Source organism: Pristis pectinata, chromosome 9 (genome assembly GCF_009764475.1).
Source record: "Pristis pectinata isolate sPriPec2 chromosome 9, sPriPec2.1.pri, whole genome shotgun sequence".
NCBI classification, from domain to species: Eukaryota; Metazoa; Chordata; class Chondrichthyes; order Rhinopristiformes; family Pristidae; genus Pristis; species Pristis pectinata.
Window position 1 is genome coordinate 18,287,966 of NC_067413.1, and position 18,636 is coordinate 18,306,601.

General features: G+C 40.5%; 1 protein-coding gene across 8 annotated transcripts in view; it reads left to right on the top strand.

The window, feature by feature from the left end:
- The first annotated feature begins 3,723 nt into the window (after positions 1–3,723).
- The window catches only part of adgrb1a (adhesion G protein-coupled receptor B1a), a 410,472-nt gene continuing 395,559 nt past the window's right edge, over positions 3,724–18,636 (top strand). For all 8 annotated transcript variants that reach the window (XM_052022801.1, XM_052022802.1, XM_052022803.1 and 5 more), the window contains exon 1: positions 3,724–4,556. In XM_052022801.1, coding sequence (XP_051878761.1) covers positions 3,824–4,556 — 733 coding nt within the window. In that variant the 5' untranslated portion in view covers positions 3,724–3,823. The remainder of the gene's footprint in view (positions 4,557–18,636) is intronic.

The following is an 18,636-nucleotide window of genomic DNA, read 5'->3' on the forward strand; positions in this document are numbered from 1 at the left end:
TCTGAGGGAGAGGCTCCGTGACTATATACACCATTTAAGCAGATACCTTTAAGGGGGGAATTGTGCAGGTGACACTGTCTGGTAAAATCGGTGCAGCAAAACGTAAAGGGTGCTCGTCTGAGAGTAGATTATTAGACCGGCTTGTTCCAAATCGTCACAGGATAACTGACTGGCGCGTTTGGAGAGCGAACATAAGTACGAACGATGCTCCTCTTATGTTAAATATATTTTATGAACACCACACCTCTCGAGCCCGAGCGGTTTAAGGATGCCTTGGGAATGCTACCTAATGGTTTGCTCGGCACTGCAAGTCCTTACTGAATTAGTGTGCCCCGCTAGCACTGGGCGAATGCGGAGAGGTGCAGGGTCAGTGCAACGTTCAGTGGGGAATACGAGATTCATCAGTGGACGGTCGCAGAGGAGACCTGTGATCTTTAGGAGTGTGGGCTATCAAATAACTCAGCGCTCCGAACCGTTTACTGAAGTCAACCAATCGACTAGAATGCATAACTCGGGACGGGGGGGATAGGGAGTCGTTTTTATTTTATGCACGCTGGGTGTTCTTTATTGTATAGATTCAATCCCAATCATGAAGATAATTCTCTTGCACCCCACCCTTATAATCCCTACCTGGGCCTATTTGGTTCTAATGTCACTTTGCAGGATTTGGTCGACAGCCTGTTAACGGACTCCAAGATGCATTCAGCAGAGTCAGGGGTTAATCATATATAGCTGGTAGCAAGATCTAATCTGCTTCACATTGTCCAACTCCAGCGACACAGTGGTTAAAATGAATCCTTTTTTTAAATTAAAAACCGTTTATAATACATCCATTTTAATAATCCCGAACCCACTGACAGCCAATTAATCTGACGCATTATCATGTCATTAGATCAAAAAAAGCAGACTCTGATACTTACTACTGGGAGAAAACTGTGGTTCAGGGTGTAAACCTGTGAGACATTAGTTGTGATGCAGCATGCGAGAGGGATCCCCAACTACATCTAACAACGCAGCCGTTTCTTAGTAACAGATAGGACCAACTCTTTAGTTGGTCTGCTCTGGAATAAAATAATTGGGGATAATTACACTAATTAGCAGTCACCAAGGCAGAACGTGACGCTAAGAATCCTTCACTGAGTTTGAGTCACTTCGTTTCTGTTAACTCCTTCGCCGTGCACCGGATGGCACTTGAACGGGAACGAGCGGCGCCACTTGGGTACCAATAGACATCGAGAGGAGGATGAAGGGGCGAATGTGCCGGGTCGGACCGGTGCGTCGTAATGGGCTGACTGTGTGCCGTCGGTTAGGAACAAAATCGCGCAGCAAAGGGAATAAATTAAGGCGCCTGATCATTAGGTTTCCCCCGACCGAAGCTGGGCTGCCCGCGTCCAACACGCCTCGTCAGCAAACAGCCTCTCACCAAGGGTGACGATCCGGATTCAGCCACTGCCTCGATTGTCACGATGTTGTGCCCATTTGTCACCAGTGCCTGCGTGGTATTAGCTTTAATCATCAACAAAAATAAAATGACGGTTGCAATCTTGAATAAACGCAATACACTGTATTCCAATCAAAATACAGGCAAACGGAAGAACACGTACTCAGGAAACCACTCGGCAGCCTCGATAATGCGCCCACCATACGCTTACCCTGCCTCTTCTCTTTCAGTTGGTACAGATGGCTTTGTTATAACACAGTAACTTTTAACAATATGTTGATGAGTCAGTATGCGATCTGTTTCTACACCTCGCTCTACACTGTCTACATTGCATGTTTCACACCCTTGCGTTTTGCGTTGTTCAGCTCGAACAACCGCCAATCTCCCAAGAGCTCCAAATGTCCCATCTCGGGCAACAGTGGTCTGGTGTCCAGTAACCTCAATCCCCAAAGCCCCCGCCTGAGCTCTAACACCACCCCCCCCCCCCGCCCCGTCTAAACTATTGCCCATTTACAGCACGCAGCTGAATGGAGATGTGCATGAACATTGCACGGGCATGTCTCGGGATTACGAGAGATGAAATGCAATCAATTGTTGGAATGCTGAACGCCTGATGAACCAGTAGCGAGCAATTCCCAGAGGGAGAGAAGCGCGTCTTGATATGAGCCCGCCAGCGACAAGAACAACGTACTGTCGATGCATAGGTTAAAACGGATAACCGAGCAAATCGTAGACCTCTCTCTCTCACGCAGGTACCAGTCACGACGTTTTATCCCCTCTCCCCTGCGTCGTCTTTGTGACGGTGACATTATTAGGAGAAGGTTGAGGGACTGAGGTTCGTACATTGCCTTTCATGGGTTAATGTTTACCGAATACATGTCTCGTCTTAAATCAGGGGGAAGACACAGCCACATGCGGGGAAAGCGAAGGGGACCACAGGTTTCTGTATCTGTCACAGCCCAGCAGGTATTAGAGGAACGTACGGCACTAAACCAGCAAACAAAGTCAGTGCATGCAATCCCAAACCAGTCCCGGTAAAATAAAAGGGAGTTTCTTATTTCTGTGCAAGAAAGACATACGTGGAAGTAATTGTAAGAAGAAGCAGTTAGTCGACGTTATTATCAATCACAAGCTTTTTTTTATTTTACGTGCTTTAAAATGGGGTAAAACCCCGATGAACTGTCTGGTGTTACAATCTCCATATACCCATGAAACAAGTCGGAAATTCGTCAGTGGCAAAACAATCAATCTGCGCGACATTTCCAGTTTTTAAATAAAAACAGATTGATGCGCTCAATCAGCGTGCGAGCCATAGAAGGCCAAGTCTGTGACTACTGATGGTATAGCTGGGCACGAACAAAATACAGCATGTTGTTCAAAATCGTGAATCCTACCCTACGGAGTTTACAGTGGTAGACATTCATCTTAGGACATGTTTACAATCTGATCTTTAAAATGCATTCTGCTAAATCGGTTAATTGTAACTATAAATTAGGAATAACTATGGTGGCTTTGATTAGTTAAGTTGTTATATTTGAATAACACGGGAAAATGCTCTGTTTATTGGAATGCTTTGAGTGGGCTACTAAATGCCTTTTTAATAGTTTATAACTGCAATGTGTAATTCACTAAATGGCATTTAGTCTTTGGGTGTTTATCCGATAATCATGAGAAAATAGCTGCACATTAATTAGCGTTAATTGCCAAAAATGTTTGAGAATATGTGAAGACGTGTTTCAAGCGCCGTTAAACATGGCTGGGACATGATGCAGATTACTCTGCAAGGGAATAAGTTTATTGAAGGAAGCATATTTTGAAGAGGTCACCATCAGACCGGGGGGTGGGTGGGTTGAGCATTAGGTGTTTAAACTGATGTAAAAGCTCGGGAAGCATTTTTTTTTGCACACGAAATATGTTGTGAGAAATAGAGCCAACAATCTGTAAACAAGCCACATCAAAGACGACTCCAAATAAGATTGCAAGCATTCGTATCGCCAAGAATGTTAAAAGAAAGTGATACCTGTCCTTTTTTATCATTTCAGATTCAATTTTGGCTGTTGCAACGTTTGTCTGAAGCGCCGACTTCTGCAGATTTTATTTATGCGTAGTTTATAAAATAGTCGGCGAATACATCGAATAAACTGCGGCCTCACACAACGCCGGGGAGGGCTAACAGTTACTCCTTTCGGGACTTGGGGTTATTCTTAAAAGAAAATATACGACTTCAAGGAATTTACCACAAGAGGGAGACCTAGAACAGAACTACAAAGATTGCAATGAAATCATCTGCTGGTGTCTTTCTGTAAAAGTCGGTCCTGTTATGTCCATGATCTGGGCTGTTGCTGCTATTTCTTTGGCGCTTCTTGGGATAACCGACCTAGGATGAGGATCACTGATTCCGCGGTGATTGTGATTTTAGCCGCCGCGCTGTGGACCGTCAGCGGGTTTGACGCCGGGCAAGCCCCTTGTACCACTCTGGTCCAGGGGAAACTATTCGGCTACTTCTCCTCTTCAATGGTCTTTGCTTCCAACAACTCAGTCTGCTCCTGGATTATCCAAAACCCCGACCCGAGGAGATACACGCTGTACATGAAGGTAGCCAAGACCAGTAATATCTGCGAGAGACATCAAATACGCACCTATCAGTACGATTCCTTTCTGACAAGCACCCGCACCTACTTGGGCATGGAGAGCTTCGACGAAGTGCTGAGGCTCTGCGACTCCACGGTCCGTTATGCCTTCCTTCAGTCCAGCAAGCAGTACCTGCAGATGAAGCAGGTTTCAGGGGGAGTCAGTGGCCGGGCAAAGGGGAGAGGTGGCAGGATCAAGGACAAGGAGTTCTCGGCCGAATATTTAGTGGTGGGGAACAGAAACCCCAGCAAAGGGGCTTGCCAGATGCTCTGCAAGTGGCTGGAGACCTGCCTGACCATCAGTACCAGCGCCCGTCCCTGCGGCATCATGCAAACCCCTTGCCACTGCTCCAGGGCCGAGAGCATGGGTCAGTCCACCGAAATGTTGGGCTTGAATAAAAAGGGAGACAGCTGCTTGAAAGACGGCGTCTACTTGGAGCATTGCATCAAGAATCCCAAAGACAGCATCGATGCGGATTCCCCCGGTAAGTGAACGTAACCGCCGCACACTCCTCGATGGCTCCGTAAGCATCAGAAGCAACAAGGAATCTCATAGATTGATGTTTTAGCTCGAAATATCGCGACCTGTTCTTAAAATTACCTGTTGCAGTTTTTTTTCCTACATATATTAACAAAAGAGCCTTATTTTTATCTAATGGCTTGAATTGCAATGATTATTTCAATAAACAGGACATAAGTGCGTGGCCCTGATTTTGAATTCTGAACTGTATGGAGACCTGTCTGGTCAATTAGTTTGGAGGTGAAGAAACTGAGGTATAATTGACCAGCGGTCGGCCAGGGAGACCGATAGAGGCGGGAATGTAAGCTTTAATTGAACACTACCAATGGATTTCTGGCTGATTTATCATTCAGTATGCGAAGTTAACGATCAAAATGGTGCTATTTCAAATTATTAAACAAAGCCTTTTTAGTTTTACACTCTCACTGAACCCATAAATCCACCTGATTGTAATCCGAGTGATTATCTCACTCGAGTTGGGTGTTTCTGATAACTAGTTTTTTAAGTTAAACTTTCCCAGCGTTAGAATGGACTTGTTGATTCTTATGCAGCCGCGCCTTTCTCTTCCTGTAACGATTATTATCCGTTCTTTGGCTGAGAGTGTTGTAATCATTTGAAATCAACTGTGATTTGGGGGAAAAACATGCAGTTATATTTCGGTTTACCTTCTGCATGCTCCTCAACTAGTACAAGCCCTCGAAGGTCGCTGGATTCAGAAAATAATGATTTGTCTTGCCTGTAGACCTATAAAATACCTGTACACCTTTTTATTTTGGAATGTAAAACTGGATTTAGGCATGACGTTTGTTCGCATCCAGTTCCTACCCAGGGGTGGCGTACAAACACAGTGCAGAGCGGCGATCAGTGCGACTAAATATTATTGCGTGGTGTCTCTCCCTTAATTAAGTTAATTTCCCTAAGTTCTAACATACAGTTATTTCAAATGCTGCAACTTCCTCATCATTAGCCCCTTTAAATCGCTCCTTCTCTGGTAACGATTCCTCTAGGGTTATTCTGGCTTTCACCATTGTCCTGTGATGTTGCAGGCGCAAAGTGTCAAACTGTGCGTGATAAACATGTACAATAAAGAGCAAAGTACTGTAGATTCTCACAAAGTGGAACACCTAGCTCAAATCATCTAGCGCACTCGCTATCTCCTGTGGATAGAATAGATAGAATTAACGAGGTAGGCATAGATCTTGCCTCAGATCGGGAGGAAGTTACAATAAATATCATGAGGACGGAGAAGGAATACATACACAACAGAGCGACACTCGAAAAGAAATTGAACGACTCAATTCAATGTTTTAAATAAACAATGGTCGCTGTTAGATGGTGGACGTTATAACATACCCCATGATCAATGTTTTAACTAAAAACATGTAATATATACATTTAAATCGTATTTTGAAGTGCGTTGTAATCTTAGTTTATATCCTTCCCGTTTTGTTGAGTGCACCAGTAAGAGATTGCCATTGCATTACAGTATCTGCGGGGAAAAAAGGACCAGGACAGGTGGTACACATAATCCATTTTATTTGTTATAACGTCAACGTGACTTTCTTTTTCTGTTTACATTGTGGTGCAATGAAACGGTGACGCTTTTAGGATCATATGAGAAGGATAATTATGAATTCCTTCAAGCTCTTCTTCAGTTTACATGTTACCTTGTGCCATATGTACATGGTGCTGTTATTTGTTGACAGACTATGTTAGGAATGCTTTAGATATCTCACAATATTGGTGTGGATAACAATATTATAGACCACAAATGTGAAAATTATAGTCTTTTGTTGCAATGGGAGTGTCTACTTTCCATTAGCATTAGCAAGTTTTAATCTTTGGCTTGTGTTATGTTGGCTGCCATTGGTCACCAGATTCTTCAGTATCTTCAAGACAATGACTTCATTAGAGAGTAAATGAGAAGGTTCACTGCATTCATTTAATGACCTTGTGCAATGATTGATTGCAGTTATCAGTTTGCAACTGACAGTAGATGTCTAGTGCAGTGGGGCCATCTCAATTCACTGGCGGTATGGGAGAATGGTTGTCCTGGAAAACAACAGCCCCTCATTGTAGCTGCACCAAAGTATCCCCAGACCATGATAGTGGAGGTAATTCACTACTTTAAACAAAGTATATTGTTGTCAGGGTGAATGCACCACAATGGCCATATGTGGATTATCTAAAACAGAGAGGGGGTCATCAGTGGTACATTTCAGAATGATTGCCAGCTTACAATCGGTTTTGGAATGGAACTGCTATAAATGAGGGCACCACATTCAATGAGTGGATATTGCAAAGTGCAATTGTGAGGTCAGGTAGCATACAAAATGAATAGAACTTATTTACCCACTAAAACTGGAAGGAGCCTATTTGGCCAATCAGCTTCCAAAAGAACAATCCCATCAGTCCCATTGCTCTTCTTATTTTCCTGTGACCTTGCAAATTATTTCCTCTCACAGGAAAATAATTTTCTCGTGGGAGGGAAGGGTTAGATAGATCTCAGAGTAGGATAAAATGTCGGCACAATATCGTGGGTGGAAGGGCTTGTACTGTGCTGTAATGTTCTATGTATATCCACTAACTCCCCTTTGATTATTTTTGTCACTTGATTACACTAGGAATAATATATAGTGCCTAATTAATCTGCCATTCCATTTTTGGAATGTGGGAGAAAGCTGGAGCATCCAGGGGAAACCCATGTGGTCATAGGGAGAAGATGCAAGCATCACACAAGCAGCACCCAGGGTCAGAATTGAACCCATGTTGCTGAAACTGAGACTGCAACTGTAACTACTGCACCACCAGGTCACCCCTTTGTTCATGAAATTAAACTTGTACCTTGGCTGCGTGAAGTTATTACCACCTGAATCGTCAACAATCCAGATGAAAGGTCTGGACCTGAAACATCGACTGTCCATTTTCCTCCACAGATGCTGCCTGACCCATTGAGTTCCTCCAGGACTTTTTTTTTTGCACCTGAATCATCAACTGGCAGTCTTGTTCTTGAGTAATAAGTACTTCCAGCTGCTGCTAGGTACTTTCAGGAACATGCTTATTACAAAATGGAAGGAAGCCATTTGGCAAAAAGCTTTGATTGGGTATTTGGGAACAGCACATAGAGACAGCAGTAAGTGTTGCATCACAGATGAATATATCTGAGTTCCCCTGGGCTTTTGATAACCCTTCACCTGGTAGAAACTGGAATAAATCCATAATATTGGCAGGGGATGAGGAAGGTACTGCATGAAACAATAATGAATAGTGTTGATTAATATTCCAATCATATTTTTTAATAATTCACTCACTGTGTTATAGCACTTATGTTTTTGAAGAGTTGTAGAAAAATAATGCTAAAACGTGTATAGTCCCTATTGCCATGGAGATAATGCAATGTAGCTCTTAGGCTCAGATTGGTGAGCATGATTCTAGCCTGGTCTTCATCTCATCAGGGCTAACAGAGAAGAGTTTGGCAGGGGATGGGGTTGAGTGGTGGTGTCTTTCTTTCATTTGGAATTACTGCATGAAGGTTCTTTGGTATGAAGCCAGTGAGAGAGAAGAAGATCAGGGGAGTTGTTCTCACTCTGTTACCCTCAAGCAGTTGCAGAACATTATGGCTTATGTCCATTTTAGTTTATAGGAATGTAATCTATGGAATTGCTCCATTCAGGATTGAATCATGCACATTGCAGTTATGTCTGGAATCTTCACTCAGTTGCTTTTGCAGGATCACATATCTGTATTTTCCTGTGACCTTATAAAAAAAATAACTTGATGTCCATCAATTATGAATTAACTGTTATTGATCAAAAGAAATGGTCACAATTGATTAAACAGATTCTCTTGTTTATGTAAAGTGATTTGATTGGTGATTTTAATTCTAGTGTGGATAAGGTGGGGATGTCAAGTGAAATACTTCAGTCAATCTGTCTGATGGTCAATCAATCATCTGCTGCAACAAATCAGCTGTCTTGTGCATGATTTGGTCGCTCTTTACAGATGCTGAAGTCTAGGGTCCAGTCACCTGGCAAGGAAAATATTGTGTGAAGTGTTAAGCCTGCAGAAGAGCGGCAGAAAAGAGCACAAAAGGAGGGGCTTTGCGGAGAGGCTCTGCTATTGGTCTTTGGAATAAATGCTCAGTGAACGATCAATTACATGAAACATTCTGCCGTGAGATTTTGGTTCACAGTCTGGTTCATGCAGTGCAAGGCTTACAATGGATGGAGTATCAACTGTCCTTATTTATAGATCTCGTAAAAAAACAAAGCCATGCAAATTTAATGAATAGAGATTTTCTGTCCATGCATTATTGTGGCTCTTTCTTGAATGTGAAACTCATAATCATTCTTTTAGACATTAACAGAGTTGAGGGACATGTGGATAAGGAAGGAAAATGGAATGACAGTAGAGGCTCAGCTACGAGCAGGCTCAAGGGCTCAAATGTCCTACTCCTGCTCCCTCTTAAATTCTTGTGTTTTATGCTGCAGGAATGCAACAGTAATGACAAAATGTTGTGTTTCATCACTTGTATTTCCAACATTTGAGAATTGTCTTTGCAAGCTCTGGAATGCCTTAAGTTCCTTTGCTTCCCTTTCCTCCTCTTATAGTGTTTCTTAAAGTCTGCCTGTTAATAAGCTCTTGATCATCCATATTTGATTCACTTACATTTATGTTTGGTGGTACCTTCTTGGAACACCTTGGGACATTTCACTATGTTCTTAGTGGTATAACTCTGATCCTAACCCTAATGCAGATAAATCCATTGATGATAGTTTATGAAGAGGATTTTACTGAAAGAAACCGTCACATAACTGAGAGTTGGAAAGAAGTCATTGATAGCTGAAATTGACAGAAGATTTGTTTGGGATAACTGAATATTAAGCCACCTCTATACCGTCTTTCTCACTGGCAAAATATGGTTCAGGATTTTGTTGTAATAGCAGTGAAAATCTCAGCATTTTCCATTTGACTGCAACTTCCATCTTCTGCACTCACAGTTAAATGTGGAGATTCAGAAGTTGTCGATGATATCCGACTTCTCCACAGGTTGCATTGCACTGAGAAATACATCACACAATCACGGAGTTATTGTGAATAACAACATTTTGTGCATTTGTCTTGCTGTTAAATTAATTGAAAACTTTATGTGTTGTTAAATGAAATGTAAATGAGATTCAAAAGGCTTACTGAGCCACATTTAGTCCTGAAACAAACCTTACTGCTTCTGAACCTCAGGTTGTGTATGCATTGAGCTTCATACCTTCAGAAAAAGGTATTTCAAAATCGCATAGATTTGAAAGTAGTAAAGCTGTTTTATAATTTTATTTTGGGTTTTTATATTTTACCACAATTCATTTACTAACTTTTGTTTTACTCTCTGTAAAATGTTAAAGATGTTGTAAAAGTTAGATTTTAAGTCAAGTTGAGTTTATTGTCATGTGCACAAGTGTGGTGAGGTACAGGTACAATGGAAAAACTTGCTTGCAGCAGCATCTCAGCACATAGGTACAGACGTTTTACTTCCTAGTTTGCTGCCTGGCTGGAGTTTTCAATCTGACAGCTGCTTGGCCAGCAGTGACATCATTAGTGCTGCTGCTGCATACAACAGATTCCCAACAGAAGATTGCAACTGACACCACTCTAACATTGGAAAAGGACAATTCCACATCACAGAGCCCACAGAACTTTTCTAGGAGGATTCTTTGAGGCTATCCTTCTGCCACTGATCAGAAAATTCATACAAATTTGCATTATCTACCATATTTCAAAATAGGAGGTTAATATATGTATAAAAATGCACAAGCACCTAACTTTTATAAATAAAGAAATATGCTGTTATATCAGTTTAAGTTTCAATTAATCTTAATCCAAATTTATTTTTCCTTCCAGTTTAGCAATATTCTGTTAGTGATGTGATCTTAATAAAATGTTTCTCAATGTCATTAATATTACTTAAGGTAATCTTTATTGCCCCACCCCACCACCACATTTGCCTCCCCCACCAATATATTTCATTTTATCATTACAATGGTGCAATTGGGAAAAAGTTCCTTCCTCTTGCAGTGCATAATGTATAATTCTTTGACTGCAGTAATCTAATAATTTCCTGCTAGAATGAGCAAGTGTGTGAGTTGTGGGCAAGCACAGCGTCATCCTCTGCTGTGATGCCCTCCATGATGTTCAATGTAGAGTTACTTGAATGACATATTGCAAGATGCTTGCAGTGTGTTCTTGTGGAATATATCAGCATAAGTGAGTGTCTTTTTACCAAGAATAGAAACTTTATCTTATACTTTCACATGCAATACTTAAATCCATGGCTACCTTCCTTTCAGGAATGTAGGAGCTGGAATAGGCCACATGGTTCTTCAAGCCTGTCCCACCATTCAATATGATCAAAGCCTTATCTCTTCATGTGCCAGTTCGCCACAGCCCACAATTCCCCGATCTTTCAAAAAATTGTCGACTCTTCTTTAAATGCCTCCAGAGCTCTCCAGAGCAGAGAATTCCAAAGATTCACCTTTCTCTCTGAGAAGAAATTTCTGTGCACCTTCGTTTTAAGTGCCTGACAATTTATCTCGTACCAATGCCCTTTTGCTCAAGACTCTCCTAGTGGAAACATCTCAACCCTGTCATGCTGCTTAGGATCTTGCATGTTTCAATAAGATCACCCTTCAGTCTTCTAAACTCCAAAGAATGCAGATCAAACTTCTTTAGCCTTTTGTGACATGACAAACCTTTCCCTTAGGGATTAGACTAGTGAATTTCTTTTGGACCAACATCTATACTACTATATCCTTTCTTAAATAAGAAGACCAAAACCGTGCACAGTACTCCAAGTGTGGCCTCTCATTGTACAACTGTAAGCGCCTTGCAATAAAGGCCAGTCTGCCACTTGCCTTCTCGACTATTTGCTGCTCCTGCTTGATACATTTTTGTGAACACCTAGCTCTCTCTATGCTTCACTTGTGTAACATGATTTGTCCCCCTCTGTCAATAAAGCATTAAAATCAAAATCTGATTTATTACCACTGACGTATGACATGAAATTTGTTTAAATGCAAACTTTAAATTTAAATGTGGTCTTTAAGGAATGTTGCACAGATAAATATGATTGTGTATTGATGTTGGGGGCTAAAAAAGTATCTCACGTTGGGTACCCAATGTCAACATGAAGAACAATTATTACAGAGTTAGACACAACAATCAAGCACTGGAGCTTCCAGTTAAGAGGAGTGAAGGTAACAATAATAAAAAACATGCACTCATCTGAAACGCCTCAAGGTTCTCCATGAATAGGCATGGAAAAATAAACAGAAGTCGGAAAGGAGAGCCAAGGAGAAGTAATTCGAAGCTTGCTCAGAGGACTGGTCTTGATATTTTTTAGATATGGAAGGCAAGGGTGTGAAATTAGAGATTGGGGTGAGAGGAAAGGAGTGTATCAGAATGGGACTAGAAAGCAGGTGAGGGAAGGCCAGCAGGGGTGGGGGGTTATTCTTATATGATTGTGAGTACGTTAAATGTGATACACGAAAGGGGCAGGATCATGTTTAGAACATGAAGAATGGAGATGCTGGCTGAACTGATGCATGTGATAGTTCCGTATAGCAGAGTTGTGGATGAGCTATGGGGAGGATGGCAACTGCAACCTTGGACCTGTCATATGTCCATGTGAGAAAGTCAACTTTGCTTCCATTGATGCAGAACTGATCAATGGAGGCAAAGTTGTGGAGGTGAAAGTGAGTGCTCGTGGTGAAGGATTAAGTGTTGGATTTGATGCTCAAATCAAAATTAAATAAGCTTAGACACAGTCTGATTCGTCCCAAGGGAATGGCTGGGCAATCAATCAAAGTTTTATCACCTACTTTTGATATTAAATATTTGCACCTGTGTAGCATTTGTTGAATATAACTTCTGGGGATTTTCTCTGGGAATTTTCTTGATATTTCCTGGCAAAAGTGTGAAATCAGAATTATACAAACACTACAAATTAGGCTTTGACTAATATTCAGTTTAAGTAAGGATGACTCTTCAGGAAAACCACTAAAAAATATTCTGTTGAATGCTTCCTTTGTTCTGCCTTGACAAAGTACTTTAACTTCACTGAAGGAATATACCTCCTTCACCAGCCTGACCTTTTCAATTCCCGGACAACCATGATTAATGTCACCTTGCATGAAGAACTTAACTCGTGCCAATCACTAAAATTGGCACTAAAGCAAGGGACAATTTTGACTTATTTTGTCTCCTCTGATGCCAGCTTCAGGTCAGAGCTACCTATTCTAATACTATTTGCATTCACTCAAATATATGTGCCTGGAATGCAATGATTGATTCAGTTTTGGTACTTCAGTGAAAGAAGGAAAGAGCTGGAATTACATTGCACCTTCTTATGCCTGTAAGAATATGCTAGAGAAAAGCCAATAAAATATTTAAGAAGCAATGTTACACTTTATGATGCAGTATCCAATTAGCTCACTGTAAACTCCCACAAACACCAATGCGATCAGTCAGCTAATCACTTTTAGAGATGAATACTGGCTGAAACACCATGGATAAAGTAGAGCAGTCTTTATTCACATTCACCTGAGAAAGCAGGTAGAATTTTGGTTCAACAGGTCATCTGAGAGATGCACCTCTGATGGTGCAGCACTCCCTCACTACTCCATTGGAGCATCAGCCTAGATTTTATGCTTGAGAGGGAATTAAATCCATATTAAATACTTGCCATGGAGCAAGTGCAACAAAGGTTCACCAGACTGATTCCTGAGAAGGAGGATCAGTTGTCTGAGTAGATGTTGGGTTGACTAAGTCTGATTCACCAGAGTTTGGAAGAATTAGAGGAAATCTCACTGAATTGTACACAATTCTGACACAGACTGGATGCAGAAGGATGTTACCCCATTTTGGATTGGAGGTGGGAGATGGGGTGTGGTGCATGGGGGAGAGCAGTGCTATCTGGAAAAATTACAGTATCAGGATACAGGGTAAGGCATTTAGAACTGAGATGGGAAGAACTTTCTTCACTCTGAGGATGATGAACCTGTGGAATTCTCCACTGCAGAAGGTTATGGAGGCCACATCTCTGAATATATTTAAGAAGGAGATAAATCAATTTCTAGATACAAAAGCCATCAAGAAATATGAGGAGAGAGTGGGAGTATGTTGCTGAGATGGAGGATCAACCATGATCGTATTGAAAGTGAAGTGGACTCAATGGGCTGAATGGCCAAGTTCTGCTCTTTTTTTTTCCATTTTCAATATTTCTACAAACTACGAACTCTAAGGTGAGAGTGCTGTCAACTGAATGACGGTAAAGTGGAACTCCGTGAGATGTTGAAAAGTGCTATATAAATTGAAGCATTTCTATTGATTTGTCATTTTGGCAAAATATTTCAAATTTTAATCAGCCCTTGCATGAACAAATTTTTCAAACATCCATTTTTATGCTTTATAACTTAATTCAGTCCCACGACCCTCTAATTAATGATATCTTTTCTGCTCAAGTCAATGCTGTCATGGTTTTCAAGAACGTATCATCTCATTTTAATATTATTGACATTTTAGACAATCGTTTATCATTGCTATTGCCATTGATAAATGCTTGAGTTGACAGCCATGAATTTCTTTCACTTTGAACTGTTAAAACCAGCAGAGACAGGAAGAGAAGACTTTAATTTCATACCAAATACTGCAACGCTGCCAAGACAAAAGCTTTTAAATTCCCTGTGGTTCTTGAGTTATTTATAAGATAAGCCCAGACATTAAAGTGAGTGAGAGTAGAGGAAAACACTTATACAATTGCAGAAGTAAATTGAAAACACACACCAAAAAAAGTCTTTTCACTTTGACTGTACTAAACATTGAGGATAGTCTTTCAGGTACTGGGGATATTCAAAATTCAGTTGGATATCAGGGTAAAAGAGGTTGGATATTATACTTGAGGCAAATACCTTTTCTTTTCCATTGTCCATTGATCGGTGTAAAATAAAATTTCTTTCCATTCACATTTTTTCTAATTCAAACAGAAAGCTAGACTTGTACTCAGCTGACCGAGCACTCTCACACCAATGTTTAATATTTTCAGCAATGTGCTAATCTCTGACAGATGATCTTCATTTGCCAAGTTCTAGTCACTTGGGTTTTGCACTGGGGTTTGCTGAACGATATCTTCAATTGTCCTTTGGTCATCCTGTGAACTTCTTCCACTTGATATTGTGGTCTGAAATATTAGGAATTAAGCTTTTAAAGAGATAATTAATTAGGGGGTCATGGGACTGAATTAAGTTATAAAGCATAAAAATGGATATTTGAAAAATTTCTTCATGCAAGGGATGATCAAAATTTGAAATATTTTGCCAAAATGACAAATCAATAGAAATGCTTCAATTTATATAGGACTTTTCAACATCTCGTGGATTTCCACTTTACCGTCTTTCTGTTGACAGCACTCTCACCTTAGAGTTCGTAGTTTGTAGAAATATTGAAAATGGAAAAAGAGCAGGAGTTTTATTCTTTCATTGGATCTTCTAATACTTAATATTAGCTGCATGGAGACATTGGTACAACATGAACTGTGGCATGACACTCAGCAGAACTCCAGTCTCTGCTTGGTATCTTTTTCCTGGGATATTAGTTTCAGATTGGTAAGAGTAATATCTAATATCCTTATTCACACAGCTGCAAGTGGGAAATAATTTGTGCAGCTAATTTAAACACTTTACAGTTTTATGTTACAAAAGCTTTTCTGTTTTGGATAATCCACATACAGAGCCAAACAATGAAAGGAGAAAAAAACAAGAAAAAAAACACTTCTTTTCAGGCAACTGGAAGCCATTCAGAAACTATTTGTCTTCAAAGATCTGCCTTTTCATTCAGACTTGTAATTTCAATGTATTATTAGCTCCTATGATGGTTTAATAGAGAGAGCCACTGTGTACTGTTGTCCTGAACCACACAGACCAGCTGATCCCAGCACCAGTCATTGCAATATAATGATTTACCAGTTATCAACCAATGCTTCAATTGATCTTACTCTTGGGGAAGAGAATGCATTTGGCCATTCTGCAGTATGTCTCCGGGTTGGAGAATGTGAGAATAGATTATTTTAGGTTTTAATGCTCTGCATAGTTGCCAAGTTGCTGAAGCTGTCTGGCCAAATATTTAAGGAGTAGCTACTTGGGTATGCGACTGAAAGGCTACAAGTACGTACAAAAATCAGTGGAGAAAGAATGCCAGTACTGTAGAGAAACCAAAAAAATGGTGTATAATAATATTTGTTTGCTCAGGCGTCAACTGCATTTACACAGAGTACCTAGTTTCTGCAGGTCAAAAGTGCATGCATTTGCCTGAGTGTATATCTAAAGCAACCTGGCTCAAGTTAAAAAGACAGGTTGGCAGTGATCAAGAGTAGCAGAAATAGTGTGCCAGCTAGTGCTTCGCTTTCATCTCAAACATGATTCCTGGGGTCACACTAACCTTTTGCAGCTCCCTGCATCTAATTAAGCTCAAAGCCTCGCTGCTGTGGCTGTCCTCTAAATGCAAAATAGTCCACAAGTGGCAACCAGGTCTTGAGCAGCGGATCCAAGGACCCCACTCCTGGACTGTTCTGTGAGAGTCACAAAGGGATACAGCATGGACATGGGTCCTTTGGCGCACCGAATCCACACTGGCCATCCACCACCATTTTTATCCTAACCCTACACAAATCCATTTTCTTCTCATCATTGTTCTATCAACTTCTTCCCAGATTCTACCCCTCATCTGCACATAGGTCAACTAACCTACCAACCTTCATATTTTTGGGATGTGAGATAAAACTGGAGCTCCTGGAGGAAATTCACATGGATTCAATGTTTCTAACTTATTCCTAGAATTAAGATGGTCAGGTAGGAGATGCTGATTTTCTTGAGGATGGAAAAGAACTAGTCAGTACATGACGACATGGCAGAAGAGGGAAAAAGAACAGCCAGGGATGAAGAAATCCAATCAATCAGCAGCTTTGATGATCCAATAACACTTTTTGAAGGGTCAAAATTCATTTCTAGCTGATTATGTGGAACTATGAAAGGTGAGGAGCTAGGCTCATAGATGGAGAGGCAAGCAGAATATTATTAGAATTATCTAGGAGAAAATATCTAGGGTTGTTTTGTTTTCAAAATTTGGTAACCTTCGCTTATCAAAGTAAAACTTCTGATCAGTGAGGTTCATACATCAATATTTAATGCATTTTTAAAAACTGTTGTGTGCATGATTGTTGCACAGACATTTTTAATAATATCTTTGCTAATATTGTCTCCACAGGAATATAGGGCAAGCAATTTAACCACCTCTATAGAAATGGCTCCAGCTGTAGGTTCTTCTGAATGGATTTTGAAATGAGTGAATGATAACACAGAAATGCATGGTATATAAGTAACCCCATGTCATCCAGCTTTCCAGGCACCACAACATCTTTTGACCATTGCCATTTGTTTCTTTTCCTTTGAGTCAATTTTGAATTCAACTTGGATCCACTTTTCCAATCAGGACTGCTATGTGGGACTTTTCAAACACTTGGGTACAATCCACCTATTTTACATTAAATGCACTCTACACATCGACCCTCCTTGTTATTACCTCAAAAAAAATTATTCAATTTAGACTTCCCCTTAACCTCTGGCTTCCTCAATGTTGAATATATTTGTTTATTGTATGAATCAACACATAAGTGACAATTTTGACAGTATCCTCATATAAGTGGGTTCAAGAATGTATGTGGAAATATTAACTCATGAATCCATGCACAGCATATTATTGATAATTATTTGGGCTCTGATTCATTCATATTGATATCATTGCAGTGATTTGTAAGCAATGCCCAAGGACAATTCACTGGCTAGTCTCTACATCTGGCAACTGCAACCTGTGTAATAAATTTAAACAAAGCTATGAACAACCCATATAACATTCCTCCATTCAATGCTATGAATACTGCAGTGTGTAGTCAGAAGCTTATGTGGTATTGTCATTTTCAGCTTACTGCTGGCGCAGTACAGACTGGAGGTCATTTTAGCCTAACCCTTGGTTAGGAGTTATTGTGATCTTGAATGCATCCTCTGAAAGGATGGTGGAAGAAAACTCAATAGTTCCTTTCAAAAGGGAGTTGGACAAATACATGAAAAGGAAGCATGTAGAAGACTATGGAGAAAGAGCAGGGGATTTGGACTGCTTAGATAATTTTTCAGTAGGGACTGCACAGGCATTCTGTAGAGTTAGGTTAAAATTACCATATGTTTCAAGTAAGTTATTGTTTCTGATACTAGCTGGCAGGGAAATGCTTAAGGAAACAGTTTCCTGAATTAGATTGAATTGTGTTGTGCTACTGTAAGTAGGTTTACTAATTAATAAACAGTAAGAAAAAAGCTGAGCATTTCAGAACATGTTTCACAGAGATTGGTAACTGGGGAATTATGTTGTATTTATTGTTTGTGTGACATTTGGAAAAGTGAAGCAGGATTGCTTCTTTAATGAAAAGAAATCTCTGGATGCATTCTCAATAGATGTTTATTAAAATACTTGTTCTATCCATTGCTATTGAAAGAAGCAGATTCTGTAATACTTGCAAGGTGCTATTTTTTTTCTCTGGCCCAGTTTCCTGCAACATGTTTCTGCTGCGTGCTTTGTGCATTCTGGAGAACCCCAATTGCAACAACTCCTGAGGGTCTGTGCATTATAAATCCCATCCTGCAATGGGTGCTCCAGCAAGTTGAATGAGCTCTGCTGTACTGGCTGAACAACCAAGTGGCAGCTGGAGTCTTGGAAATTATGCAGTCTGCAGTTACTTGCAGAATTCCAAAATAATGGGGATAATAGATTGTTCTCACCTTGCAACTCAGATAATGGGAGCACTCCGTGCAGCATTCCCATCTATGTAAATAGCCGTTCCCTCTTGTAAACTAAAACACCCACACACACCCCTTCCTGCAATAAGTAACAGGCGACCTTCTCACTGATGATTGATGAAAACCTATCTGACAGGGTGTCACCATCCTTGTCAATCT